The following is a 13,815-nucleotide window of genomic DNA, read 5'->3' as shown; positions in this document are numbered from 1 at the left end:
CAGCAATGTGCATCAGTTCTTCAGCATCAAAAGCAAGGCAGAGGTAAAAACTTAAGCCCAAAGTTCACCTAAGATAATTTCCTTTTAAATCACAATCCACAATCACATTTGCTGCCTTGAGGAACCTCATTATCTGAATATACATGTTCAAGAATCCTTTTAGGATTTAAAAATCCCATTCCTTATACCTATTAGAACAAAAGTACACCACCACTGCTCTACAAGCCCACGCTCGCACACCAGACAGCACTCTTCAGCCTCATTTGGTCTCAAGTCTCATTTTGGGAACAATAAAGAGGGTTTTTCTAAATGCACTCGAGGTATCAACAAGCCAAATTCCATCCCTGCAAACCAAAATGCACAAGGAATTACAGCTCTCAGCGAATTGGTCACTACCCCATCTGCTTCTGTGCAATAATGGTGGGAGACTGATTCATCCCAGGAGCCTCCCCAAAGAGGTAACACGCTGAGCAACTACACTCCTCTGGCTGTGCTGAGACAACATAAACCACCCTCCGAGGCAGAAGAAGAGTTCTGGGGAGAAACATGTTCTGCAGAGTACCCAATATGATTATGAGGACTCAGCACTCACCCGTGCCACTGAACTGGGCATGGGCTGAGCAAAATCCCCCTGAGTTCCTGATGTGGCTGATGGAGAGGGTGATGAAAATCTCTCATGGGCTGAATTGGCTGCTTGAACCTCTTCTCTCTCTTCCCATAGACTTGGGACAATGGTACCTAACAAGGCAGTGGGAAGAATCCAGCCTTGAGTGTCTTATGTAAAGGCTCTGAAGTCAAGGGACACCTTTCCTTCTAGGTTACTGATTAACCTCGAGGTAAGGATGCTCAGAACTACAAAACACTCATAAATTCTTAAAAGGCAAGGTTGTGCGCTAGAAACTAATTGCTGGAAGTGAACTGATCATTCACTGAAAGGTAATATCATCAGCAATAAGGAAAAAAATTAAACAAATGAGCAGATTTATCAGCTCTGCATTTTAATTAGCAGCTATTATGTACCTCAACTTTCCCTTTAACCTCAACTTATTTGCAGAAAGATAGAAAAAGTAATTCTGGTGAACAAACAGTGGTATTTAGTTACATAAAATATTCTGCAAGCTTGTGCATTAGAAATAAACGCAACCTTAAATCTGTGTGTTATGACTAATTTTAGGACTTGATTTTTATCCAAAAAAAGAACATGGAAAAACTTGACACACACACCTCTGCCTTCAAACGGACAAACTAAAAATGGCAAAAGAAGGCAAAACAGTAACTTCTACAAGATGGGGGTGAGAAATTGAGGGGAGAGGGTGGGATTTAAGTGAAATGACAAAATCATTTTTAAACAAAAAGTTAAGATTTTTTTGTTAATATATAAAATTTTAAAAGTGTGTTTTCCTGGAAAAATAGTCATTTGGTGCATATTCCATCTACGTCAGTTTATCTTCAAAATATTATCTACTGGGACAAAGGAAAAAGAGGAGTACATTAATTAGACAAGGCTAAAGTTAAGGATTTAATTTTTGCGCTTTTTTAACAAAGAGAATATTAACAGATCACTTAGAACATAAATAAAAAGACACATAATTTTAAGAAAGGCAGAAATATCTTTTTAAGATGGAAGAAAATAAAAGGCAAAAAGAAAAGTTTATTTTTATTTATAAGGAGTATTTCTGGAGAGCTAACCACTCACTCCACCCCCAACCCCCAAGTCCAACCCAGTGCAGGCGAGGTCAGAGATGTCTCACTTCACAGAGCTGTGTTGCTGGGAGACTGGGTCAGGCAAACACAAAGAAAGAAGCCAGAAGATTAAGCAAGATGACGACTATTACCATATTTCACAGTCAAATCAGATGACTCTTCAATCCAGGAGAGCTTTACATCCAAATAATTTTTCAAAATGAATTTGAAGACTTCTTAGAGAAAACACTGTTTGCCCTAAAGTACCCAGGACATGAAAATAAACAGTGTCTCTGAAGCTGTTAAAGCTGCAGACAGAGATTTCTTTTCTCACTACTGTCTTCCCCAGAATTCTTGATACTAGAAGCAAAACATGCCTTCAACGAAGGATGAGATGCTGAAAGGGCCTAAAGGATTACAAAGAATACCGAAGAACCAAGTATTGAACAAGGAGGGGAAAAAAAAAAGAAAAAAGGAAAAAGCCCAAGCATCCCACTTTTCTGAAGAAGCAGAACTTCTAGGAAACAGAAAGAACCTTTCCAAAAGGTTTACAGGCTAGTACCTTACCCAGCCACCACCTCATCTGAGACCTTCCGCCAAAGTGTTTTTTTTAATTGCATTCTCAGTCAGTAAAGCAGCTCAGATTGACACAACACACTGGGCTGTAAAGGCCAACACAAGCACATCTTTGAAGCGCTTCAGCAGCTGCCTGGGAGGTACCACAGCAAGGAAATACTATTAAACTCTCATGCGGTTTGCATTTGACTGCTTTGGAGAAGGAAAACCAAGATTAGTAATATAGAACAATATGGATCGCCTGGGGAATTAAAAACATCAGAAAAATGAAAAATCAATGTTTTAATAGAGAATAAAGGGACATGCAGGTTAAGGGAAATGATGCCATTATAGTCAGTGGGACATCTCAAGATGTTCTTCAAAAGGACAACTTCACCAATGGTATTCACCAATGGTAATTAGTTCGTGTTTGAATTTTTTTTCCCAGAGGCTAAGACTCAGCAGAGGAACTGTGTCAGACATTAGCACTTAGTTCTAACAGACAGCTGAACAATAAATGAAAGATCATTTGTGTAATAAACACCTGTGAACTTGCAGAAATGATTTATGAACACCGTTTCTTACAGCAGTATTGGAATTGAGGTGGGACTGCTTTTCCAAGTGACTTGGAAACATATATGGAATGACTAGCAGTGAAAAAAATAAAATACATTTCAATATGGGAAGAAACCAAAAATGCTATTATAAGAAAATTAAAACAAAAACACAATTTCATTTGTTTTAATTCAGCATGTTGCCTCAAAGAAAAACTACAGCACAAACTCAAGCTGTACTAGCAAGTACCAAGTATTAATACTGAATTTTGTTGTATTTTTAAGGCCTTCTATCATCATCTTTTGAAGCAATTCTCATCTGACATTTCTGCTCATTGAAATAAATTGTTCTATAGCTGACATGGTATTGTCCTCATACATTAAACCATTTCAAAAAAAAAAGACATTTTCTTTCCAAACAGAGGAAAATAAGAAATCGAGAGGATTCTTGATTTTCTTAGTAACAGTCCATCTACAGACTTCAAAAACAGTATTAGGTTGTTCCATACCGTGAAGCTGTTGTTGACATTTTTTGTGCTTGATTCAGCTACACTGGCATCTGACAGGTCAACTTCATCAAATATTAGAGACTGTGAAGGGAAAAGAAGATAGAAGCATTAAATTGAGTCTGAGTCCACTTTCAGGTATGCTTACAAAATGTGCTTTAATTTCATTGCGTCTATTCCAAATAGGAAATAAAAATAGAAAATAAAAGTAGTGAAAAAATAGAACATACTGATGATGGGATAAAATTTCTTAACTGGCCCCTAAACACAGTCCTACTTGCTATTCTAAGCAGTACATGAGAGCATAAAAGAAAGGGCTCAATAATTGCATTGCTTTAAAATCTCTTTTAAAGGAAGAGGGTCTTCTTACATAGATAAAGCTTTAGAGTGTCTACTGTGTAGCACAAATGTGTCAGAGGAAAGAGATTCACACACAATAATATGTATATTAATTATTTAGCATTAGGATGGAACTCTAAAGTCATGTAGGAAGCTATGATATAGTATCCATATGAGAAAAGGTATCTCAAAGGGCTGAAGAGATCCCCTCAACTCCCTTGTCTGGTGTTCAAACAGGAGACATACGTCTACTCTAAACACTCTAGTCTCTGGCAAAGGATCAATTTGGTTCTGTTATGCTCATGATGGGTTTTTTAGCACAGAAGAATGGTTCAACAAAAATGCCATTGTTTTTAGTTTTAGTTTTTCCTCTTCCATGCCACAGGGAGGAAAATCCATATAGGGGGAGCGTCGTCAGCATGTCTGGATTCAACATCAGAGTATTGGCACAATCGCCTACTCATAACACCCTTTGTTTATCATAGAATCACAGAATGGTTTTAGTTGGAAGGGACCTTTAGGATCTACCTCCAAATCCCCTGCCATGGTCCAGGTTGCTCAAAGCCTCATCCAATCTGGCCTTGAACATTTCCAGGGATGGGGCATCCACAACTTCTCTGAGTAGCCTGTACCAGTATCTCACCATCCTCACAGTAAAGAGTATCTTCCTACTCAATATCCAAATCTCTCCTCTTTCAGTTTAAAGTCATTCCCCCTTGTCCCATGGCCACATGTCCTTGTAAAAAGCCCCTCTTCAGCCCCCTTGCACCCCTTCTAGGTACTAGAAGGCTGCTATAAGGTCCCAGATCTGTCTTCATAAGACAGGTATTCCAGCCCCCTGCTCATCTTTGTGTCCCTCCTCTGGGCATGCTATAACCATGGCAGTGCCATGGTTAGCCCAAGATAGCAAGGGCAAAGACCTCCTGGAGTGAGACCAACAGAGACCCAAAATATCCCATATTCATTATCTAACAGAGTAGGCTCACATTTTTAAGACATCTCAGTGTCACACTGCGATTTGAGGTTTCACCTCTCAGAGCTCTTATCTGCCCTGCTTATCCTTTGCATAAGCTGCTCGTGGTCGCACCAAGCGCAGAGAGGTTTGGCAGCAGAGGTGCTGCAGTGCCGAGCTCCCTGGAGCAGTGGTGCTCTCCTTGATTCATTACAGCCAACCAACTGTGCACCATGCAGCTGCAGACCTACAGCCCTCACAAAGAGTGATCTCTCTGCCTTTACTGAGTTTTATTGAGAAAACAAGGCTGTAGAAAATGATGGAGACCTGAAGCACCTCACCTACAGCTCCCATAAGATGCGGCAACCCCACAGGGTAAAGGAGAGCAACACCCATAGCTATGAAACATAACAATCTGAGTCAGCCAAAATGCTCTTGGCCCCAGCCTTGGGAGGGAGGAAGGAAATGCCTTTCTAAGAGAAGATAAGTATTCCTCTCTGCCCACCCCCAATTCTCCCACCAAAAAAATTCAATAGATGGGAAACAGCTTTTTCCCTTATATATCAGTTTTGGCAGAAAATCAGCCTATCTTGATTTCACATAACTATTTCTATGGGCATCAGAGCAGAACAGTTTTAATAGAATGTAACCTTAGTGATAACTTCTAAGCAGTATCCAGTCTGGGTTTTTTTGACTGTCTGAGCAACACCAAAAAACCCTACAACTCCTTAAAATGACTTTATTATTTGTCTGAATAGCCAAAAAGGTTAAAATAACTGAAACTTCATTAAAAAAATCAAGATAAATTACAAATCTTCCTTAAAGTTAACACATTATACCCTATATACAGCAGCTTTTACATAAAACAAAAGTGAAAAACCCATTATTATTACTATTATTATTAAACTTATTAAATTTATTAAACTTATAAACATAAACAAAACTAAAGCCACAAGTAAATGGCATTAGACATAGCACAGAATTACCTTTGAATCCTTAGCATAGTAAAGGGTACGACCTCGAAGTTTGAAATAACGCTTTTTCCACCTCTGAAAAGAGCTGGTTTGCTTCAGTAGTAATCCTTCTTTTATACTTGTCTGAAAAATATTAAAATACAGAAACCAAGGTAAATAGAAACACGTAGAAACAGCTGCACATATAAATTTATGCTTTCTAAAATTTATATTGCACGTCATATAACTGTGAATTTAAACTTTATTCACATTAAATAGAGATGTGTATAATAAATAATTATTTGGACCACCAGATTTTGCATTGCTACTTTTTAAACAATGACCATGTTTGCAAAATGCTAATTTAACATGTAAACTGAAAAGGCAGTCAAAAGGTATATAATTATTCTGAAGATATACACTAAATAATTCAATTGTCTGGATAGCTGCAAAGCCACAAATATTCAAATGAGCACAACTTGGGAAAAAAAAATACTAAAACCATCAACAGAAGGTAATTTCCAGTTCAAAAACTGATTATATTGAGGAGAAATACAATTTCCACACAGATACTAATTCAACAGGGTACTTAAATGTGTCTGATTCAAGCACAAGAATTACTTTAAAATAGAGGGGAAAATCCAGTTTGATGCAAGTCATGCAAGACTTTGACTGTGCTGCTGAACTGAAGCCTTCACCATGAAATCAGCTAACCATTAGAGATAATTATTATCTGGAAAGTGTGAGAACAGTAACAGCTAGGGATATTTTTAAGCAAAAAATGACTCGCTGATCCAAACCTCTCCATTGGATACTGAATGCTGTCTATATAAAGCCCATTTCTTGAAATAGGTAAGAGACAAATTAGTATATTTAAAAGGTGTATTCTGTTTGCATCAGTGTGTGTGGGATTCATCTGATTACAGAAATTCTCCACTTAATCAGACAAAACAAAATGAACACAGCATACTAATTGCATGAGTCTCACGTTTTCTTCAGTGCTGAAGCACACAAGAGGTAAGAGAAAAAGTGAGTATGTTTGGATATTATATTGCAAAATTGCTATTTCCAGAATATTTCCAATTTGTAATGTAATAATGTGATAAGAGACACAAAACAATTTCTAGACAATGTGGGAAAAACAGCATTTGAAGTTATTCTAGAGCTTCTGGAAACTTAACCAAGACCTGACCTAAAGTTCATAAACACCATCTATTATCAGACATGAAATTCTCCTAAACTTTAATGCAAGTAATAAAAACACAGAAAAAGCACTTTACTGTTCCTACCATTTCCTTGAAATGAGAAACATTGCTGTTATACACAGAGATTGCACCCCTCATTTAGATAGTCCTAACGTCACAAACCAAAAATGCAGTCCAACGATCCCAAAGCAATTGAATTAATGGTCTCAAAAAAGCAACCCTCTCCAATCAAACATTGTTAGATGAGAGTTTAGATTAGACACAGTTAGCTTCACATGCCAACAGCCTGGACCACTGAGTGGATTCACTCTCAGCTCTCGTGCTCTAGCTAAGGGATAGCAATTCTCAGTGGAAAGGGTCTGCTCATCACACACCATTTGAAGGCACTTTGCAATTTTCTCATCAGACCCCAAGATAAGTTAGTTTTCCATGATATAGACAGATTTAATCAACAAATACATGTTGATTAAATACAACAAATAAAAAACAAATGCACTTCTTCAAAGCTATCTGTTGTAGCCACGCAGCACCCATGCTTCATATCACACTCTGAGATTTTGGAAGCTCATCACAAGGATGGGAGTCCTGACTTTTGTGCTTATCAAAGGTCATAGGATGATAAGACTAAAGAAATTCAGTTCCAAGGAAATGGTACTCCACATTCATGATAGACACTGACTTACTGGGAAAATTGGAAGGAAATCCACACTCCCTAAAATGTACTAAGTATACTAGGAGACACAGAACATATATTATGCTTAATACTCTTGGCAATTTTAAACTATTTAAAAAAACATAAAGCTCCCTAAATCTTGAAGTATTAATCACTAAAGAATTAGTTCTCTTTCTTGTCATTTTTATGCCTACTAAAGCATTGTCTCCTGTTTCTATTCACTCCTTAAACACCAGTATCCTTAATATCAAACCAGTACCTTCAAAATTAAATCTATTTTACAAATTAGTCATTTGAAATTAGCTTCCTAAAGCTGTCTGTAAAAATCTTGCAGGCTCTGTAGAATTTATTTTTGCATCAACATTTTCAAAAAATCTGGTAAACATTTACCTAAGAAGTAGAAGCACTTAATGAAGCAGACACATGAAATTTACATTTTACCACAAATAACTATATCAGGCTGAGACTTGACCATCTTAAACAGAAAACTCCATGGCTGCAGGCACCAAAACTTATCACAAAGCTTTAGCCCAATATCCTTAATTAACTTTATTTAGACCTAAAATGTTTAAAATTCCATCTGACAACTGAGTCACTAAGTAATTTGCTAATTATTAATGTTTTCCTGAGTCTATACTAAGTTACAGCATTTCCAGTAATTTGAGATTGGAAGGAACCTCTCAGGTCTTGAATTTGGGTCCTCATTATTGCCTACACACCGGTGACATTAAGTTTTTCAAAAGCAATGATCAGTCTATTGCTACACCTTAAGAAAGTAGCTGTTTTTCTTCTCCCCATGGCAATTAAGACAGTGCTCCAAGATCTCACTGTTCTGAGAAGCCTTTTTATAATTAATCTCAGCTGGACATGAAATCTGAAGCATAAGCAATAATCACTCCAATTATATTAATTCATTTCCTACTGTAATTTAAGAGAAACAAGAAGTACAGGTCCCACAATCCCACGCTACTTCTCACTTTTACAGAACCACCTTTCATCAGCTTGCCAAAACCTCTGAACTTCCCCATCCTGCATCTCGTGTCATCTAGTAATACAGTGTCCCTCCAGAAGTATGGGACTATGATTAGACAAGAATAGAATAGAATCCCTAATAATCTTTACTATTTTAGCCATTAGTAAAGAAAATTATTGACAATATTACAATCACATCACAGTGTTCCACTTCCATTTTCCAGAAGACATACAATTATAAAAAGCACAGCCATTTTTCATAAAATTAAGGAGTACATATGTGTTCAATTATCCAAGAATGTCAAATGCAACTCTTCATCTCCAAAATCTCAATGACAAAAAAAAAAAATTTGATTTGTGGGTATTCGGGTCACTACAAATGAGAAACATCCTCTTTTGTATAAGTAGATTTAAAAATGTCCAGTATATAACACCTGAAAAGTCAAACTAACAGTTTTTATTTCAAAGGAAACCAACCACATTTCCTTTCTTTTAATTCACTCACTTTGTAAAGCCCCACATTTCTGCATAGGTAAATTTTTTACTTCTGCTGCTGCCAGAAGGACAGAAAGAATGGAGAAAATATTCTAAATTTAGAAAATAATAAACTAATTGTAAACCCACTATTGGCAACTACAAACTAAAACATTAAATTATTAAAGATAAAAGTCTACCCTCTACTTCTTTTCATGTAAGTAAGTGGACATGCTGCTCAAAATGTATGAAGAGGACAGTAAATAAAAGAACATGAGGAAATTTGTGAAAGTGAGGAGGATGAAAATGAGAACAGGAAAGGCCATAAAACAGGGTAGTCAAATGCAAATAGGAAATTAAGAGCATGAAGAATTTTAAGATAACCTTGCAACAGATGCTCATGCTGAGACAAAAATGTTCATAAAACTTTGAAAGATGAAACACAGCTAGCCAGTTGGCAGGATCATTTTCCAACAGAAGTGTGAAAAGGGTACTCAAGCATAAGAAGGACACAGGAGAAAGAAACTCATCAAATCCTCAGCATCTGTCTTTACCAATGAAGATGATGAGAGGGGATCTCACACAGCATGTTCTCCACAACATCAGAACAGCTGTATCAACATGGAGGACATATATGGGAAGTACTAGACCAGGCAAATCACTAAATCATGTGGGCCAGGTGGTACTGACCTGGAACCTTGAAGGTCCCAAAATATACTGATACTAACAAAATACACTGCTACTAGCATCCACTTGTGGTAGGACAGTAGAGTCCATACAAAAGAATATTGCTGATCCCATACATATTCAACTGGAAAAAAGTCAACAGAGCTTTTGTAAAGGAGAATACCGCCCTGCTACCTACCATGTATTCAGGAGGTGTAGAGGAAAGCAAGTAGATAAATTAAGACCCTGTAGACCAGGATTTTCAGAAAGCCTTTGACAAGGCTTCCCACCAAAGAATACTGAAGAAATATTATTAGAACTAAATTGGGAAAAGGGGCATGTTGTGAACTAAAAGATGTTTCAAGGAAAAATCTAAACCTCATTAAAATTCTCACATCAACTTTGAATAAAGAAGAGATTTGTGAGTCACATTTCATAGTTCTCTAAGGTCAACCACAGCCAGAAATGCCATACAATTTTGCCTATCACTTATAGAAAAGCAACAAACCAAAGACAATATAATTTTGCTGCTCTATAACACTGTTGTGGACAGTATCAGACAGTTCTGCTCTCTTTAACTCAAGAAATGGAGTTAAGAGAAGGTACAGAGAAGGGCAACACAAATGATTCACAGAACACTAGCTGCTTCACAACAAGAGAGATGGAAGAGCACAAGACCAAAGGGGAGATATGAATAATGTTTTAAAAAGCATTCAGGAAAAGTAAGGTGACTGCAGAACTATAGCTCACCAAAGCCCACAACATTATAACAAGGGGGAATGTGATAAAACTATATTGAGATCAGTTTAACAAAGATAAAACCAGCACATTTTTACATAGCAGGTAGTGATTTTATGAAGCTTGCTGTCACAAGAGATTGTGCAGGCAGACAGCATCAGCAAGCACAGAAAAAAGAATAGACAAATTCAAGAACAGTGTAGCTGTGTGTGGTCCCTTGAATTTGCCATGAGGAACTACCATGGGAATGGATGGCCACCAGACTCACATGCTGCTCCTGAACAGCCTTTTCTATTCCACTGCTCAAAGTGGATCACTGTGCAACCAAGCAAAAAAAATCACAGGTTGAATTTCTCCTGCTATGTAGACAGCATCTCTTTTACTTTCAAGTCTGATGTTTGTATATGTAAGTGGGCCTAGGTCCCCATTTACCAAAACAATTAGTATTTGCGTTCTTGACAGACCAGGCAATTAAAGAAAAGAAAATAAAGAAAGAGTGAGATCATATGATGAAACTCTTTGATATTAACTCTCTCCTGTAATGCTTCCTATCCCTGTGACTTTGCCAAGTATGGAAATCAAACAAACCCTCTTCAGTATTGGAATATTTTCACCATCTGCACAGGTATGGCTTTAGGCAGACAGTACCTTCATTACTTTACAAGGTAAAATCTCAAAGCTCATATTAACTCAGAACCCCTTAAAATATTCCATGTGTTCAGTGGATTGAAAATTATTTTTATTATTAAAAATGTGACAATCAAATACTTGATTCATATTAAAATTATGACTCGGGAACTCCAAGCCTGTGATTTTCTTGACAATCTCTGTATAGCAGCTTCCATTACTGTCACTTAGGCTGACAGATTTTTCATTAGTTATGTCAAAATAAAAATAGATTTTATCTACCAAGAATAAAAACTTCAGCAGCAGCTTACTTTTAGTAAGGTTACATTTTTATTGAAGATTCCTGTTCACAGTGAAGGGAGCCTAACATTTGAAAATTAAAACCAAACAAAGAATCTATGAATTTATGCAGCTAAAAATCATAAGAATAAATTTGAAAATTGGTATGTTGATTAAGTAACATTGCTTTAATATCAAGAAAATCTTAATAAAACAAGTACCACCAAGAACTGGTAGCTCAGTGGAACAAGTGGAGCTGCATCATGGGGTGCATCATGGCAAGCACAACACTTGCTTCAAATGAGATGCCACAGGCTGCTGTTGCTAACACATCCTCCAGGTTCACCAGTGACAAAAATCACAAAATGCAAAATGCAGCAAGTTGCACATGCTCAGTCTGTCACAGTTGATGACAGCTATCCCTGTTCTATTAAGAAAAAAAAAAGCCAGACCAGCTAGCTGTGAGAAAAGAGCATTCTAAAATCTCAGAATGAAAGCCAGCCACACACCCCACCAAAACACTAACTTGTGATTAAACACCACCATTTCTGTGTAATAATAAACACTATGTTTCTTCAAAGTTATTCTTATACTCCATATTTTGGGGTTATTTACATGGATGGACTCTAGCCTAAGTAAAACTCTAATACAAATAAATGCAATTATAGAGTTACACAGTGTCCTTCTTCCTCAATCTCGTTTTCCCTTCATGATCCCTTCCAGCCTATGCTAAGGAAACAGATTTTTGCACTACTATTGTTCAAATAAATAATAATTTTAAAAAAAGTTTTCAGCTTCCTCTAATTGGAACATATGGTAATGCAGTAAGACACAAAGTAAATATGAAATTACAGGGAAATTGGAATAATAAAAATATTTAATAGCAATGTGAAATGGAATTAGCAGACTGATTTAAAAATAGAGGTTGTAGCACATAACAAATACGAGTAAGATATTGCCATATTAGGATAAAACACTTGGAATTAAAAAATAGACAAACAAATACCCTATTTTAGACATAAAGTTGATACTAGATTGAGATTGGAGAAGAAACTTTTTTCTGCAGTTCAAGTATCTCAACTCCTAATTTCCACTCATGTGTAGTGTGCTGCTCTCACTCTGTTCTCATTAATCAGGGCATGAAACAGCTGAAACCCACTAAAAAAGTACAAAACATTTCATAGGACTGTGGCTTGGTGCCAAAGATTTAAGTTTTGGTTCTGTAACACAACTCAGCTAGCTTTGAGCAGTATTTCACTGCTACTGTTTGGATCTTCAGTAGTTGTTCCCTTTAAATTATGCATGCTCTGAGCATAGAGATTTATGAGCAGAGAGATTTAAACCAACTAAGTCTAACTGCTTTTGAGACAGAAGAATATAGATGGTACATATTTCAGGAATAAAAAAATAAAAAATAAAACTCAAAATAAAGAGTCAAAGCATTCAGCTGGAAAGATATTTTTCCTTTACCAGAACAATCTAGACTCTCTCAACTGCAGTGCCCAACACACTTGCCAATCAGTAAAGTATATGCAACATAAGTCCAAAAGAAACCATTTTTCCACTTCACACAGCAAGATAGAGAAAAAAATTCCAACACACTTCCGCAGAAAAATCTTTCTCTAGTTCTATCCATTGTTAATATGCAAATAACAGTTGATCAACTACTTGAGGAAATTACAGAAGCATCCTATAATAAAAAAACCTAAATACCACTACAAACTTCTAAACAATCCCTTCTTGAAAACAAACCCAAAGTTAAGCTTGTTATAACAAACCTTCTGTGTTTTAATTTTAATTCTTGCAGTTTTAATTTTTGTCATTTTGGTAATCTTTAAACAAATCCCAGTTATGCTGTCAGACTTCCCAGGAGCTACACTCAGTAGAGAGGAGTCTACACAGATCCACTAAGAACTTGCGGTTCTTCAGGGAAAGCTGGGAAACAACTCATCTTCTTGCAGGCTTTTTCCAGACCTCTATCTGACTTTTGCTGATCAAGTTAAGAAAGATAAAAAGCTTTTAGCAGCAGAAAGCTGCTGAATTCCACAAAGCCAAGAAGAGCTGTAGAAGAGAATAGAGCTGTCCAGTTGGAAGGGACCAAGAGGCTTTATTTGGTCCAAAACATACACATTTTAAAGATACAATTTCAGGAATTGCAGTACCACACATATGTGGTTTTAATAAGTAAGTTCTTAGCATCTTTATCACTTCTTTGAAGAGATAAAAAATGAAACAATACCATCCTATCCTTCACACCTTAACCTTCATATCAGTCATTGTTATACAGTGATAGGTCATTGCAGTTGGTGTCTTTCTCAATACACAAGTCCACAAAGACGAGACACCAGTTTCACAGGTGTGAAACTTGTGATCTACAAAACCTCGTGATTTTGTGTGGGAAACTTGTGATCTTGTGCCTTGTGATCTATAAAATCCAGTTATGTCTAAAGTAAGAAAAAGAGAGGTTTATTAACTAAATAGCCAAGCACTCCTGAATTTTTATGATGTTTCTGATGACCACAGATACAGAGACCATATACATTAATCTAATTCACTGGCTACACTCCATTGGAAGTCTACATTGGCCCTAATTTTGGTTTACTCTACGGCAGATAAAATCTTGCATACATATTAATCAT

General features: G+C 36.7%; 1 protein-coding gene across 2 annotated transcripts in view; it reads right to left on the bottom strand.

Moving 5' to 3' along the window:
- DGKH (diacylglycerol kinase eta) overlaps positions 1–13,815 on the bottom strand; it is a 161,012-nt gene that overhangs the window by 73,559 nt on the left and 73,638 nt on the right. For both annotated transcript variants that reach the window (XM_015633234.3, XM_015633242.3), the window contains exons 3-4: positions 5,576–5,686; positions 3,302–3,382 (exon numbers count right to left, since the gene is read on the bottom strand). In XM_015633234.3, the coding sequence (XP_015488720.1) occupies positions 3,302–3,382; positions 5,576–5,686 (192 nt within the window). The remainder of the gene's footprint in view (positions 1–3,301; positions 3,383–5,575; positions 5,687–13,815) is intronic.

Source organism: Parus major, chromosome 1 (genome assembly GCF_001522545.3).
Source record: "Parus major isolate Abel chromosome 1, Parus_major1.1, whole genome shotgun sequence".
Lineage (NCBI taxonomy): Eukaryota > Metazoa > Chordata > Aves > Passeriformes > Paridae > Parus > Parus major.
This window is presented reverse-complemented; position numbering and strand designations above follow the sequence as displayed.